The sequence below is a fragment of the Misgurnus anguillicaudatus genome, chromosome 8, assembly GCF_027580225.2.
Source record: "Misgurnus anguillicaudatus chromosome 8, ASM2758022v2, whole genome shotgun sequence".
Lineage (NCBI taxonomy): Eukaryota > Metazoa > Chordata > Actinopteri > Cypriniformes > Cobitidae > Misgurnus > Misgurnus anguillicaudatus.
The window spans coordinates 33144915-33160033 of NC_073344.2; the positions used below are offsets into that span (position 1 = coordinate 33144915).

General features: G+C 39.0%; 1 protein-coding gene across 2 annotated transcripts in view; it reads left to right on the forward strand.

Annotated features, from left to right (window-relative positions):
- Positions 1 to 15119, forward strand: part of dnah9l (dynein, axonemal, heavy polypeptide 9 like) — a 91458-nt gene that overhangs the window by 62951 nt on the left and 13388 nt on the right. Inside the window, exons 56-70 of one of the 2 annotated variants that reach the window (XM_073870725.1) lie at positions 49 to 172; positions 255 to 397; positions 544 to 705; positions 975 to 1208; positions 2951 to 3097; positions 4182 to 4295; positions 4415 to 4558; positions 4781 to 4963; positions 7709 to 7810; positions 8263 to 8397; positions 8487 to 8660; positions 11601 to 11836; positions 13181 to 13303; positions 13521 to 13725; positions 13948 to 14112. In XM_073870725.1, the coding sequence (XP_073726826.1) occupies positions 49 to 172; positions 255 to 397; positions 544 to 705; positions 975 to 1208; positions 2951 to 3097; positions 4182 to 4295; positions 4415 to 4558; positions 4781 to 4963; positions 7709 to 7810; positions 8263 to 8397; positions 8487 to 8660; positions 11601 to 11836; positions 13181 to 13303; positions 13521 to 13725; positions 13948 to 14112 (2391 nt within the window). Of the gene's footprint in view, positions 1 to 48; positions 173 to 254; positions 398 to 543; positions 706 to 974; positions 1209 to 2950; positions 3098 to 4181; positions 4296 to 4414; positions 4559 to 4780; positions 4964 to 5748; positions 5795 to 7708; positions 7811 to 8262; positions 8398 to 8486; positions 8661 to 11600; positions 11837 to 13180; positions 13304 to 13520; positions 13726 to 13947; positions 14113 to 15119 lie in introns of those variants that run through there. The other variant, XM_073870724.1, reaches the window with a different exon arrangement.

Consider the following 15119-nt stretch of genomic DNA (forward strand, 5'->3'; position numbering starts at 1 on the left):
TCTGTAAATGATACTTTATATGTAAAAGTCCAACTTTTTTCTCTGTAGAGTGATATAGCTGCTCTATACATAAAAGTGGGAGTAAAAAACATTGGTACAGTCTTCCTGCATACAGATGCCCAGATTCCTGATGAAAGATTCCTAGTGCTGATCAATGACATGTTGGCATCAGGTACACAACACAAACTCCTCTCACATTTTTATTTCCTCCTTTTTAACCTATTCAGTAACTCTGGATGTGTGTGTGTATGTAGGGGATATCCCTGACCTTTTTGGTGAGGAAGAGGTAGATATGATCATCTCCTCTATCCGCGTGGAGCTTAGGGCAATGGGCTTGCTGGACACACGCGAGAACTGCTGGAACTTCTTTATTGACCGCATACGCAGGCAACTAAAGGTGTCCTCTTTGTATCTATGTATATCATCTATATCTCTTTAGCCTTTAGTTTCACGAAGCAATAAGCTTGTTTAAGTCTCTTATCATCACTGATAAAAGTTACAAATTTATACTAATTCATAAGTAAATGTCATCATGCCCTGTAGGTGGTGCTGTGTTTCGCTCCAGTCGGTTTCACTCTTCGCACACGTGCACGGAAGTTTCCGGCTCTCGTGAACTGCACCGCCATCGACTGGTTTCATCCTTGGCCCCAGCATGCACTGCAGTCTGTCAGCAGCACTTTCATACAAAATATCCCTGACCTAGAGGTAAAATAAGCTAGAGAGGGTGGTTATCTGTACTTTGTACGCTACCACTATATAATGTATACTACTTAGTATACTGTACACTACAACAAAACATATGCTATCCAGGCACCTATTAGCATACTTTTTTCAGAGTACTACTGTAAGATTGGAGATGTAGTAATTCTAAATATTATGCGAATTGCATGTAGCTATGTCTTTTAATTATAAACTTGATAAACTGATGTTTATTGTTATTGTCATTAAACCAGACATGTGTTTCTGCCCTGTAGCCAGCGGTGCGAGCGTCCATCAGTGACTTTATCTCATTCGCTCACACTTGTGTAAATGAGGTGAGCGTGAAGTACCAGCAGAATGAAAAACGCTTCAACTACACCACACCCAAGAGCTTCCTGGAGTTCATGAAGCTCTACGACAACCTGCTGGGGACCAAAAGAAGAGAACTCATCCAGAAGATGGAGCGCTTGGAGAACGGCCTGCAGAAATTACTGACCACTGCATCACAGGTCAACTTAACTGAACCTTTCTTATGAAATCTCCTTGGTCTTATTAAATCGATACTCTGGCGAATAATAGAAATTACCCCACGATTTACTCACCTTCCTGCCTGTCAGAGAGAATTGTCACTACCAGCGTCATTGCTATAATGTAAAAGATTAGCTTTACCTTTATGCTAGCTTGCGCTGTCTCAAGCAAACATGATTAAGTTCCCAACCTCCTTTTTGGCGATGAAAAACATCCACAGGTTGAGAATTAGGAACACCATAATAGTTTTTTTCCAGAATTGCAGTTTGGGGTGGCACATTTGCGACACGCACGTGTGCATATATGCTTAACTCATTCACCGCCATTGACGAGTTATCTCGTCAATTATGAGTTAATATTTAACTAAAAAACATGCCTTTCTGGACGAATTTCAAAGTGAAAGTGTAATACCGCTAAACTGCCAATTTATCAAAAACGGAAGTTTAAAAGATTTAAATCATTTTGAACTGCCTTTATGTGTGATAGTCATTCTGAGTCTGATCTCTAACATAAATTCCTTTACAAAAACGCATTTTTTTAAGCTTTTTGCTCAAAATGTTGTATTTTTGAAGAGAAATATCCATATTTCAGTGGTCAAATTAAGTGGAAAAAGTAAATATATAATGAAACGTCTTCCCCCCATTTTGTTTGTTTGTTTGTTTGTTTGTTTATTGTTTGTTTGAAAGCAGAGGGTGTGTTCTTTAATTTGATATAATTTGTATGTTTATACATTTATAGAAGATAATTTTTCCTGCAAGGAATTTTGTGAAACTTTTGTTAAAATCACAAAAATGCAGGTGGGCAACTTTTCTCAAAAAGGCTGGCGGTGAATGAGTTAAATGCAACTTAAATGAGGCTCAGCAGAGCGCGTCGACTGACGCTACGAGTATTTGTGCAGAAACTGTCATGTGAGACAGAGGTAGTGATAAACGTGATGTGCTAACCAAGCCAACGTGAAGTGAGCTGACCCGACCTGACCCAAACCAAACCATGGGCTACTATGCAATGTAAAAGCACCATAAGGGGGGGGGGGGGGCAATTCTAACGGCGCATTCACACGGGGCGTCAGCGTTAACGCTTCCCATTCACTTTTAATGGGTGACGTCATGCGTTGCCGAACTGAATTGTGGATCCGTCGGCGCCGCGTCAGTCCCGTTGCTCGCGGCAGAAGTTGAACATTTCTCAACTTTTCAAGCGGCAACGCGTGCGTCAGCCAATCAGATCGCCTTATGCAAATTACCTAGACAGAGCCAGCCAATTACGTTTATGGAAGAACGGAGCATGTGTAGCGGCCACTGTGATTGGCTGTTGGCCACGCTTCAGACAAGCCTTCCGTTAAGCGTTAACGCTTACGCCCCGTGTGAATGCGCCGTAAGGGCTCACGCACCATTGGTGCCCCTAAAGATCATTTTTATTAGTAGTAACACGGGTGTGCTAGAGGGCCCAACCTCCTGTTCTTTCATAGGGCCCAAAAATTGCTAGTACCAATAGTGGCAAGAACTAACGAGATTTATTGACATTATTTGGCTTACTGTATTTAATAACCATTTATCTAGTAGTTTTAGTAAACCATGCACAAAGGGCAGATTAATATGTTTTGCAAGGACATTTACAAATTTGGCTTCCACCAAGGTAAACATATGTTATAGAAACACATTAATAGGTTCCTTCAGACTTTCACCTGGCTGTCTTACACTCTTAAATGTCTCTTTCTTTTTTTCAGGTGGAGGATTTAAAGGCTAAATTGGCCACACAGGAAGTGGAGTTACAGCTGCGGAACACAGACACTGAAGCCCTTATTGCTAAAATTGGCCAGCAGAGCGAGAAATTCAGTCACGAGAGGAGTGTAGCCGATGCGGAGGAACAGAGAGTAAGACACTCGCATTTCTGTTACATCAAGACCTTTTTGGTGAATTATTCCTTTAAGGCCCGGGTATACTTTTTTCCGCGTCCGCGTCCGGCTCGCGCGCGCACGCTTCCGCGCAGCTTTCCGAGTATAGTCCCCGCGGCTACGCGCGGATGGCCGCGTTCGACACTATACGCAATACAAATGATTTCTTATTCAAATTATTAGTCTAACAGGCTGTCAGGGCAGCACTGATTTGGCGACATTTACAGTACAGTAAAACATTAGGATAGGTGAAGAAAAGTAAGTGATCCACCATTGCAAACACAGTTTAGAACAAACAACAAGACAACAAAGAACAGGAATCAAACAAACATGCTCCACAGCTTTCTGTTCTTGGAAGAAGTAAAAGTTAAAGAAGAAAAACGATATGTGTGTGCGCAAATGCTGTCTATTTCCTTTGTATAATTGTTTATAGTGGAGTGTCCTGTCTAAATATTTTCACGCGCATGCGCTGTCGTACGCGGACTGTACGCGCACTGTCCGCGCGGTCTCAAATTTTGGGCTGCACGCGGACGGTCCGCGCGGCCGGCCGCGGACCCTCCTGATGACGAAAATGACGTCATGCGGACGGCGCGCATACGCGGACGTCCCTAGTATACTTTCGGCTTTAGTTAGCAATTAGGTACGCTATGCTATTGTGAAATAAGTCACTGCTGAAGGGCGCTCTTCAGTTGTGACTTATTTACAATACAGCATTAGCCTCGATTACCTTATTGCTTTTTTAAAACGGTAGCCATACCAGTACAAATACTGAAGCAAAAAAATATGTGTCAGCACAACTTTAATAACAATATAAAATAATTAAATAAAATAAAATAAATTAAATAATAAAATCCGCTGGAAAAAATAGTCCCTGACCGACTGTGAACAGCAACAGAATCTTATATGTTTACGATGTGTAGGTTGCTGGTTCAGCGGTCATGCAGTAGCTGTGTTTTATCATAAGTAAAACAGAGCTATTGACCAATCAGAATCAAGGAATGGCAGAACTATATATGTGTTAAAGCACAGATCATAATGTTTGTGAAATTTGTGTGTGTATCAGGTAGAAGCGATTCAAGCTGAGGTGACAAAACAGCAGCAGGAAACTGAAGCGGACCTGGAAAAGGCCCAACCGGCGTTACAGGCGGCTAATGCAGCACTCAACACACTCAACAGGGTACGTGTTTGTCTGCGGTTTAGATTGATTGTTGACTCAAACTCACAATCAGCCCTTTTTTACAGTATGTATAGATGGTTTTATTTTTCTCCAGAGTAATTGTATGTTTTTGTGCCTAGCTGAATCTAACCGAGTTGCGGACTTTTCCGAACCCTCCCGTCATCGTGACTAATGTGTCTGCCGCTGTGCTGGTTCTTCTGGCCCCTAACGGCCGGATCCCCAAAGATCGAAGCTGGAAGGCAGCTAAAGTCGTCATGAGCAAAGTGAGCGTGTGTTCAGAGTTGACATTTAAGCACAAATGTTTCTATTTTAATTTCACTGACATTTAACGTTTGCAGTGTGCAAAAGGCCCTTTATTTTATCCTGCCAATTTTAAAGCAAAGCTTATTTCAGATATATAGAATCGTTGGTATTAAGGCTTCAAATAGCATATTGGTTATCAAGATAAATTGACACTAAAGATGATTTTCTTTGTGTATAAACAGGTGGATGATTTTCTGCAGGCGCTTGTTAATTTTGATAAAGAGCACATCCCTGAAGCTACGGTGCGGGTGATTAAAGACGAGTATCTGAGCGATCCTGACTTCAACCCCGAGTTTGTGCGTCTCAAATCGTCTGCAGCGGCCGGGCTTTGTGCCTGGGTCATCAACATCATCCGTTTCCACGAGGTTCTGCTCACATTCACCTCCACCATCATACAAAACCAGTGCAGTCCAATAGTATTAATGTTATTACGGTGATAATGCTGTTTATTTGTAGCCTACTGTATTAGCACCATAATGGGTTCAACCGAAAACAATGGTTACCAAATAGGAGCTGAAATGTTAAAAAAAAATGTAGTTAAAGGATCTTATCCAGAAAATCTTCCAATTTATTATTATTAGATATTTAAGTTAATAAGTGATCATTGTTTACACCACAAAAAAATCTTTACGCCATGTAAACAATAGGCAAATAGATAAATAATTTATATTAATTACCATACAGAGAATTATTTAGTTGTTTTAAAGGTGCATTGTGTAACTTTTAGAAGGATTAGAAGGAATATAATATACAAAACTATATTATCAGTGGTGTATAAAGACCTTACAAAAGGAACTGTATTGTTTTGAATCACCTTAGAATGAGTTGTCTTAATACACCTCTGGTCCCCTTACGTAGAAGTCGCCTTTTGCGCTGCCTTGTTTCTACAGTAGCCCTAAATGGACAAACTATAAATTGCGTTTTGTTACTACGTTGTCTCTGAAGATGACGTGTTTGTCCTGTGGTGGCTACCGTAGCGTCATTATGCATTTTGAAAGGAAGGGGTGGGCTGTTGCAATTCACCGTCTCACCACTAGATAACGCTAAAAGTACCACATTGCGCCTTTAAATGATTGTGTTGTGTGGATGTATTATTGTGTGTTCATGTCTGTATTTTCATTGAGTTTGTGTTGTGATTATATGTTTACAGTGTGTTTCTCTGTTTCTCTCACTCATGCTGCTCTGTCCAGACATATGTGAGTAAACGGCTTTACTTATTATTTTATTTAAAGGGACACTCCACTTTTTTTTAAAATATGCTCCTAGAGTTAAACATTTGATTTTTGAGGTATTGGAATCCATTCTACCGATCTCTGGGTCTGGGGTCCAGGTTTTAGCATAGCTTAGCACAATCCATTGAATCTGATTAGACCATTAGCATTGCGCTAAAAATAACCAAAGAGTTTTGTTTATTTTTTCTATTTAAAACTTGACTTTTTGGTAGTTACATCGTGAAACTTGACTCTTCTGTAGAAAATCGCAATCGTGTAGTTGCGATTTTCCAGGCAGATATGGCTAGGAACTATACTCTCATTCTGGCGTAATAATCAAGGACTTTGCTGCCGTAACATGGCTTCAGGAGGCGCAATGATATTACACAGTGCCCCCAAATAGTCCCCTGCTATTGAAAGATACTAAGGGGACTATTTTCGTCTGCTGCGTAATAGCATTGCAACACTGCACCAAAGTTAGAAAAGAGACAACAGGTGTTGTGTTCGACTTCGGGCGGCGCAGCGGGGGCCGACGGGCAGATGACATCAAATTACTACGAGAGCGATAGAAATCATAATTTAATGTTATCTGCCTATCGGTTCTTGAGGTGCCGCATTAGGTCAAACACACATGAGGGCTATATGCGTGATTCTCACGAAAACTTGGTTTTAAAAATGTCAAGCATGAAAATGTAAAAATTGCTTAAATTTACTTTTTTTCCCACCAAACATTGAAAAACAAAGTCTGGAGTAAATGGGAACATTAATTTAAAAACTTTTACTTATCATTTAACACTTTTTGTAACATAATTTAAAAAATTAGTCCTAAAAATCTCATTACCGCAACAGTCAGAAAACATCAACACTGACATATTTTCAAAATGACATGACAAACCTGAAAGAACATAATTTGGAGATTCTGCACATGCATTTAAAATCAAAGTATTATGCTTCTATTAATTAAATTAACATTTAATAAGCATCTGTTGCGGTAATGATAATCAAAATGTCGTGTAAGCATTCTGACAAGACAATATCTCAAATTAACTGTAAAAAAATGATCTTACCTGGTAGCCATCTTGAAGTAACTGGTCCATGTGCTTGGTCACTCAAAATCAAACTTTAAACTATTAAAATTCTGTATGTGTGCTTAAACTGTTCTCAAAAAGTGTTGCGGAGGATGAGAACATCAGGCATGGACACATAATTTCCCTAATTTCCCTAACCCTAATTTTTTCTGTCATCTAAAGTAGTCTAGCAAGACATCCATTTTTTTTCTTAATATTTTTGTGTTAATTTGATTAAATTACAACATAACGCATGTTCAAACACAGCCGGACACATTGCGGTAATGAGAATTTCAGCAGAAAATGAGATAAAATTTCCAATTATAAATTCTTATGTTGAAATCACACATTGTGCAAGGTAGAACACAGTATAGTGTTAATTCTGATGCTTTTTAATGTTACTATATTACACATTTTAAAGCTAAAATCATTAGTGCCGTGGTGTTTCAATGGTTTCGTGAGAATCACCCGTATACAGACAATGGACCAATCAGAAATAGGTATGTTCATTATAGACATCTCACAAGAGTCTAGAACTGGGGTCTCCAACTTTTTTGTGAGCAAGGAGGGCTACTTTTTAATATAGTTTCCTCAAAACATTTTTGTTTTACTTGTTGATATGTTTTATCACTGTTTAAAATGTTAGCATTCATGAAAAAGCCAAGCTAATATTAAAATATGTAATGAATAAATATTAAAATTGAGGCTATTAAAAGAATGTGCTTTGGCGTGCAACTCACAGACTCCATGCAGGCAACCTAGTGCCCGTTGGCACGATGTTGGAGAGACTGGTCTTTTTACCATCTAGAGGTTCTGATGTTTGTTTTCTTAGGTCTTCTGTGAGGTAGATTTCAAGAGGATGTGTCTGTCTCAAGCAAATGCGGATCTGATTGAGGCTGCAGAGAAACTGGAGATCATCAGAAAGAAACTGACTGTAAGTCTCTCTAACTTTGCTAACGGTGCAGCAATCAAGCGCATATTTTTGGTTTGTACATTGGGGGATTGAAGTGTCAACTGTAAAAATGTAAGCATTAATCATTGTATAAATATTGAGGGATTTTTGGAAATTACAATACTGGCTGGAATACTCTCTTCTGATTGGCCAATCATGCCATTTGGTATTCTACTAAGTAACTACCACACAAACAGGAAATAAGTAATATTGGACCGCTTATCTGGGCTAACAGTGCTACCTTTATGTTTCACCCAATGAAATGTTAATATTTCATTACTCATATGTTGTATGTAGCAAGTTTTTGTGTAATAAGGTGGATAATGTTCTGTATAGTCAGCCAGTCGACAAAATAAACCCACCAAACAGGGTAATCGGGACATTGACAGTGGGCTGATTGTACTGTAGAAGTCATATGTGTTTATAATATGAAGGAGTTGGACAGCAACTTGGACATGCTAAAGGCAGCGTTTGAAAAAGCCACATCAGAGAAACTGCGCTGTCAGGACGAGGTGAACCGCACCAATACAACCATTCAGCTGGCCAACCGCCTGGTCAAAGGCTTGGAGGTCAGAATAAAACAGCTCTGTAGTATCATACAATACTTTGCAGCAAGCATCACTGAGTATTTCAAAGAAAATATTTGTTTTTGTTTCAGTCAGAAAATGTGCGCTGGGTTCACTCTGTAGCTCAGTACAGAGAGCAGGAGTCGACTCTGTGTGGAGACGTTCTTCTCACTGCAGCCTTCATCTCATACGCTGGATCCTTCTCAAAGAGATACAGACATGAGCTACTGCACAACCTCTGGATGCCTTACCTGCGCTCCCAGAAGGTCTGTGACCATGAACTTATCTATGTATGGCTACTACAGGTGCTGGTCATATAATTAGAATATCATCAAAACGTTGATTTATTTCACTAATTCTATTCAAAAAGTGAAACTTGTATATTATACTCATTCAGTGCACACATTCTGATGTTTTTAAAAATGTTTATTTCTTTTACTTTTGATGATTATAACTGACAACTAAGGAAAATCCCAAATTCAGTATGGTAGCTTTGGCACTGTGTGCAGGTGCCAAGTCCTGTTGGACAATGAAATCTGCATCTCTATAATGTTGGTCAGGAGCAGGAAGCATGATAAAACTTCCTGGTATACGGCTGCGTTGACCTTGAACTTTAGAAAACACAGTGGACCAACACCAGCAGATAACATGGCACCCCAAACCATCACTGACTGTAGAAACTTTACACTAGCCCTCAAGCAACCTGGATTGTGTTCCTCTCATCTCTTCCTCCAGACTCTGGGACCCTGATTTCCAAAGGAAATGCAAAATTTACTTTCATCAGAGAACATAACTTTGGACCACTCAGCAGCAGTCCAGTCCTTTTTGTCTTAAGCACAGGCGAGACGCCGTCTGTTGTTCAAGAGTGGCTTGACACAAGGAATGCGACAGCTGAAACCCAGGTCTTGCATACGTCTGTGCGTAGTCGTTCTTGAAGCACTGACTCCAGCTGCAGTCCACTCTTTGTGAATCTCCCCCACATTTTTGAATAGATTTTGTTTCACAATCCTCTCCAGGGTGCTTTTATCCCTATTGTTTGTACACTTTTTTCTACCACATCTTTTCCTTCCCTTCGCCTCTCTATTAATTTGCTTGGACACAGAGCTCTGTGATCAACCAGCCTCTTTTGCAATGACCTTTTGTGTCTTATCCTCCTTGTGTAAGGTGTCAATAGTCGTCTTTTGGACAACTGTGGAGTCATAAGTCTTCCCCGTGATTGTGTAACCTACAGAACTACACTGAGAGACCATTTAAAAGCCTTTGCAGGTGTTTTGAGTTAATTAGCTGATTAGAGTTTGGCACCAGGTGACTTCAATATTAAACCTTTTCACAATATTTTAATTTTCTGAGAAACTGAATTTGCGACTTTTCTAAGTTGTCAGTTAAAATCATCAAAATTAAAAGAAATAATCACATGAGATATATCAGTCTGTGTGTAATGAATAAATATAATATACAAGTTTCACTTTTTAAATGGAATTGGTGAAATAAATCAACTTTTTGATTTCTAATTATATGACCAGCACCTGTATATTGTGTCTAATGTCTTGTTTATACATTTACATTTAGCAGACGCTTTTATCCAAAGTGAGGAAAATAGCATAGTGATTTGTCGAAGGAAAAACAAAAACATGAGAAGCCATACAAAGTCACTTTCAGTTTACAAAGTTTTACCAATCATTAGAGACACAACCTGTTTGGGGTGAGACAGATGATTAGGGCTTTAATACACTGTAAAACAATGTCCTGAGACAGTACCCTTTAAAAAGGTCTTAATATTTACCATTTAGGTACAGATATGTATACATTTCTTGGCAATATTTACCTCTGAGGTACTAAAATGAATGCTTTAGGTTCAAATGTTTACTTTTTAGAAAGGGTACTGCTTCAATGACACCTAGGGACAATTTTTTTTAAAAGACAGATCAACTTTACCGATTCATTCTGAATAAACCCGAACTCCTGGAGGTGTACCGCGGGCGGAGCGAGTCACGAGCAAGCAACAGACACAAAACATCATCCCACTATCTCTTATAACAACTTATGATTCACAATATGTTCATGTCGTTTACATTATATGCACTTAAGTGCCGACTGCAAACAAAACACAGACATTTGATGGAGTTTTACTTACCGCCTGCCACTCATGACCCATTTGGGACTGCCCCATTTCAATAAAATCCAGCGTTAAACAAACATGCACGCACAACTACCCTGGATAAACAAACTATATTCATTGTTTCCATAAGGCTGGGTTCTTTGGGAAGCTGAACAAGCTTAAATTTCCCTCACAAACAACAGCACATTTCTTTGGTGACGTTAATTTCATTTCAGCTCTTGGTTGGTGTGCACGTGTTATTTCGGTTAATGTGCCCATATAAGGACTTCTACTGTACTTCCTGGACTGACATTGGCCATAAAAGAAATAAAGCAAGATTGTTATGTATGAATCTGTTATGTCCATCTGCTTTTTGACACTTTGTATTACATGAGAAATTATCAGCATGAGGAATTACCCCCCCCCCAATAGGAAAGACGAAGAAGTTTTATTTATATAGTGCATTTCCATAGTTCAAGGTCACTTTACATTGCACTTTACAATAAATTTAGACACCCACATATACATCACAGTCACATAGGATACGTATAGTTACATTATCAAAAATGCATGTTAAATAGATATGTTTTTTTTATTGGGTCTTGAATGCACTCACAGATGAGGAAGTACGTAGTGTAATAGACAGCAAATTCCATAATTGGGGAGCATTAATACTAAATGATCTTCCACCTACAGTGGACAACCCGAAACAAGGGATGGACAATAAACCAAGTTCAGCTGATCTAAGGGACCGGGCAGGGCGGTAAGGGTAGAGTAAGCAATACTTTAAAGTGGATATACGTGATGTCACGGGTAGCCAGTGAAGGTCATGTAGCAAAGGAGTAATGTGAGCAGAGCGCCTAGTGGAGGTAAAATTTTGTGCGTGCAGCAACTGGTACCCAATGATGGAGAGAAATGAGTAGAGGTGTGACATGTGCTCTTCAGGGCTTCTGGAAGATATTGCTGCATTTCTATTAGTCCAATTATCTAGTCCAAAAATGTTTTTGTTCTTGTTACACTTTAGAAACTTTTTCCATCTTTCGCCTTTGTTTTCAGTTCAATAAATGTACAAAATTGATATAAAATGTATTCTTTCTTTGTCTTTTAGGTGCCCATTCCCATGACTGAGGGATTAGATCCCATTTCCATGCTAACAGATGATGCCACAATAGCTAAGTGGAATAACGAGGGCCTGCCAGGTGATAAGATGTCCACCCAGAATGCCACTATACTGACCAACTGTGAGCGGTGGCCTCTGCTCATCGACCCTCAGCTACAGGGCATCAAGTGGCTCAGGAGTCACTATGGCAACAAACTCAAAGTCATTAACCTTGGTCAGAAAGGGTGAGTGACTTATATACAGGATATACAGAAACTGAATGATTTAACAAATCACAGTTGACTGGATTTATAGTCTTATACTGTACAATATCAGCCTAAATCGTGTTTCTGAAGCTCCACTGGTAGAGCATTGCATTTGCAATGCAAATGTCATGGGTTTGATCCCAGGGACCGCACATACTAATAAAATGTATAGCTTGAAGGCAATGTCACTTTGGATCAGCCAAATGCATAAATGTAAAACGTCTACAAATGTTTATGTCTAGATAGAAAATCTATAACAGCTGTGATTTTATCCATAGTTAATATTACCTATTACTTCTTGGGTGATTCTCACGAAAACTTGGTTTTAAAAATGTCAAGCATGAAAATGTAAAAATTGCTTAAATTTACTTTTTTTTCCCACCAGACATAGAACAGCAAAGTTTGGAGTAAATGGGAAAATTAATTTAACAACTTTTACTTATCATTTAACACTTTTTGTAACATAATTTAAAAAATTAGTCCTAAAAAATCTCATTACCGCAACAGTCAGAAAACGTCAACACTGACATATTTTCAAAATGACATGACAAACCTGAAAGAACATAATTTGGAGATTCTGCACATGCATTTAAAATCAAAGTATTATGCTTCTATTAATTAAATTATAATTTAATAAGCATCTGTTGCGGTAATGATAATCAAAATGTCGTGTAAGCATTCTGACAAGACAATATTTCAAATTAACTTAAAAAAAATGATCTTACCTGGTAGCCATCTTGAAGTAACTGGTCCATGTGCTTGGTCACTCAAAATCAAACTTTATTAAAATTCTGTATGTGTGCTTAAACTGTTCTCAAAAAGTGTTGCGGAGGATGAGAACATCAGGCATGGACACATCATTTTCCTAATTTTTCTTCATTATTATTATACAAGAATATTCAGTAAATATTTTTTCTGTCATGTAAAGTAGGCTAGCAAAACATCCATTTATTTTTTTCTTAATATTTTTGTGTTCATTTGATTAAATTACAACATAACGCATGTTCAAACACAGCCGGACACATTGCGGTAATGAGAATTTCAGCAGAAAATGAGAAAAATTCACAATGATAAATTCTTATGTTGAAATCACACATTGTGCAAGGTAGAACACAGTATTGTGTTAATTCTGATGCTTTTTAATGTTACTATATTACAAATTTTAAAGCTAAAATCATTAGTGCCGTGGTGTTTCAATGGTTTCGTGAGAATCACCCTCTGGACACATTTGGTAATGTAATTTATTTTAGTTATTTAATGTATTAAAATAGTTAGTTGAATGTGTTTGCATTTTTTGCATTTATCTGTGTGGTGGTGTTGTAGGTACGTGGATGTAATTGAACAAGCAGTGGTCTCTGGAGAACCCGTATTGATTGAGAATCTAGAGGAGACAGTTGAACCAGTCATTGATCCGCTGCTGAGTCGACAAACCATCAAGAAGGGCAGGTAGATAGACAAAACAGGACACAGAAATACAAAACACCACACAACTTGAAATGCACACCATTACTTTGTAGAGAAATACTCTGTGGGCTGGTGATCAGCACATGCTCCTTGTTCAAATCCTGATTTAATTCCCACTCTCTATCCCAAAAATGATCTTTTGTGCCCGTACTACCTTGCTGCTCACTTTAAAAATGTGCTACTCATCTCTCCTTTGCAGATGTATTAAAGTTGGGGATAAGGAGTGTTACTTCCATCCAGACTTCCGTCTGCTTCTGCACACTAAGCTGGCAAACCCTCACTATAAACCTGAGATCCAGGCCCAGACCACCCTCATCAACTTCACTGTGACCCGCGACGGGCTCGAGGACCAGCTGCTCGCAGAGGTGGTCAGCCTGGAGAGACCCGATCTGGAGCACCTAAAGGTGAGCGAGTGTGTGCATGTGTGTCGCCCAGCCATACAAGGCTAAATGGTATTAGACGAACATAAATGCCGCTTCGTAAGACCACTCTAATGAACAATTATGTATAGTTGTGTAAATCAGGATGAGAAAGTATTTACACAAAAAAAGGTATATGCAGCATCTTCAATAATTATTCGGTATGTGTTACTGATGTGAGTCATGTATGTCTGTTATGTGTTGCAGTCAGAGTTGACGAAACAGCAGAACACATTTAAGATCGAGTTAAAACAGCTGGAGGATGAGTTACTGATGCGTCTCTCTGCGGCCGAGAGTAACTTCCTAGGGGACGACGTTCTGGTGGAGAAACTGGAAAGCACCAAACATACGGCTGCGGAGATTGAGATGAAGGTTTGAGATTTATACAAATAAAAACCAATGCAACTTCAACCTGAGGTTGCTGACCACATACTTATCAGTACAACATAATCAAAATAATTGAACATGAGTGACAGGTATACGGTATGTAAATTATTTGCTTTTGTTATTTAAAACATAATAAGATTTCCTAAAAACACACAAGAACTATTATAAACGGCTTTGTGACAAATATTTTACTTAAGTTAAATATTTTCATTTTGCGCAAAGACGCGTTTGAGACGAATAGCGCATGTTTTCGCAGCAATCGCCCGGTACAATTCACGTAATGCGCATCACCCCACGTGAGTTTGCGTGTATTTGCGTCTTTGCATTGACTTTTTATGTAATCTACTCACGCAAATTGTTGAATTTGCGTATGGTGTGTATGCCCTATTAAACTGAAATTCATTGATGGGCCGCTAGAGACTGGCTCCAAAAGGGAGTCAATCTCATAGACCCCCCCATGTTAAAATGCCCAACTTTACAACACAAATAAAAATGTTTACAGCCTGTTGCAAAGGTTTTTGGTCTCTATAGCTAATTTTGCTTTTCATGAGAACTGTGAGGGGCGTGAATGTTTTTGTAACTGATCATGAATTGGACCATTGGTGCTTCTTAAACGGATTTTACATTTCCTTTGGTGTGTAGGTGTGTTTTAGTACATGTTAATGATATGCAAAAGGTACAAACCCCAAAGTGAACGATGACGCGAGTTATCGCCTCCATATGTAAATCTTTTTTCTTGGACTACACGGATTGTAGGCAACAGTTTACTTCCTGGGATTGGTGACGTAGAGAAGACCGACATTATCATAATTCCTCTTGCTTCAGACTCACAGCCTGTAAGTTAACTCCTGTTAGCATTGCATTGTGAGCGAATCTTTCAAACATGATAAGGAGCATCACATTTCCGGTTGATAACAGAGGTATTCAGGCCAATCACAACGTACAGATTAGCTGGCCAATCAGGGGCACAACACTTTTCAAATCCATGCGTT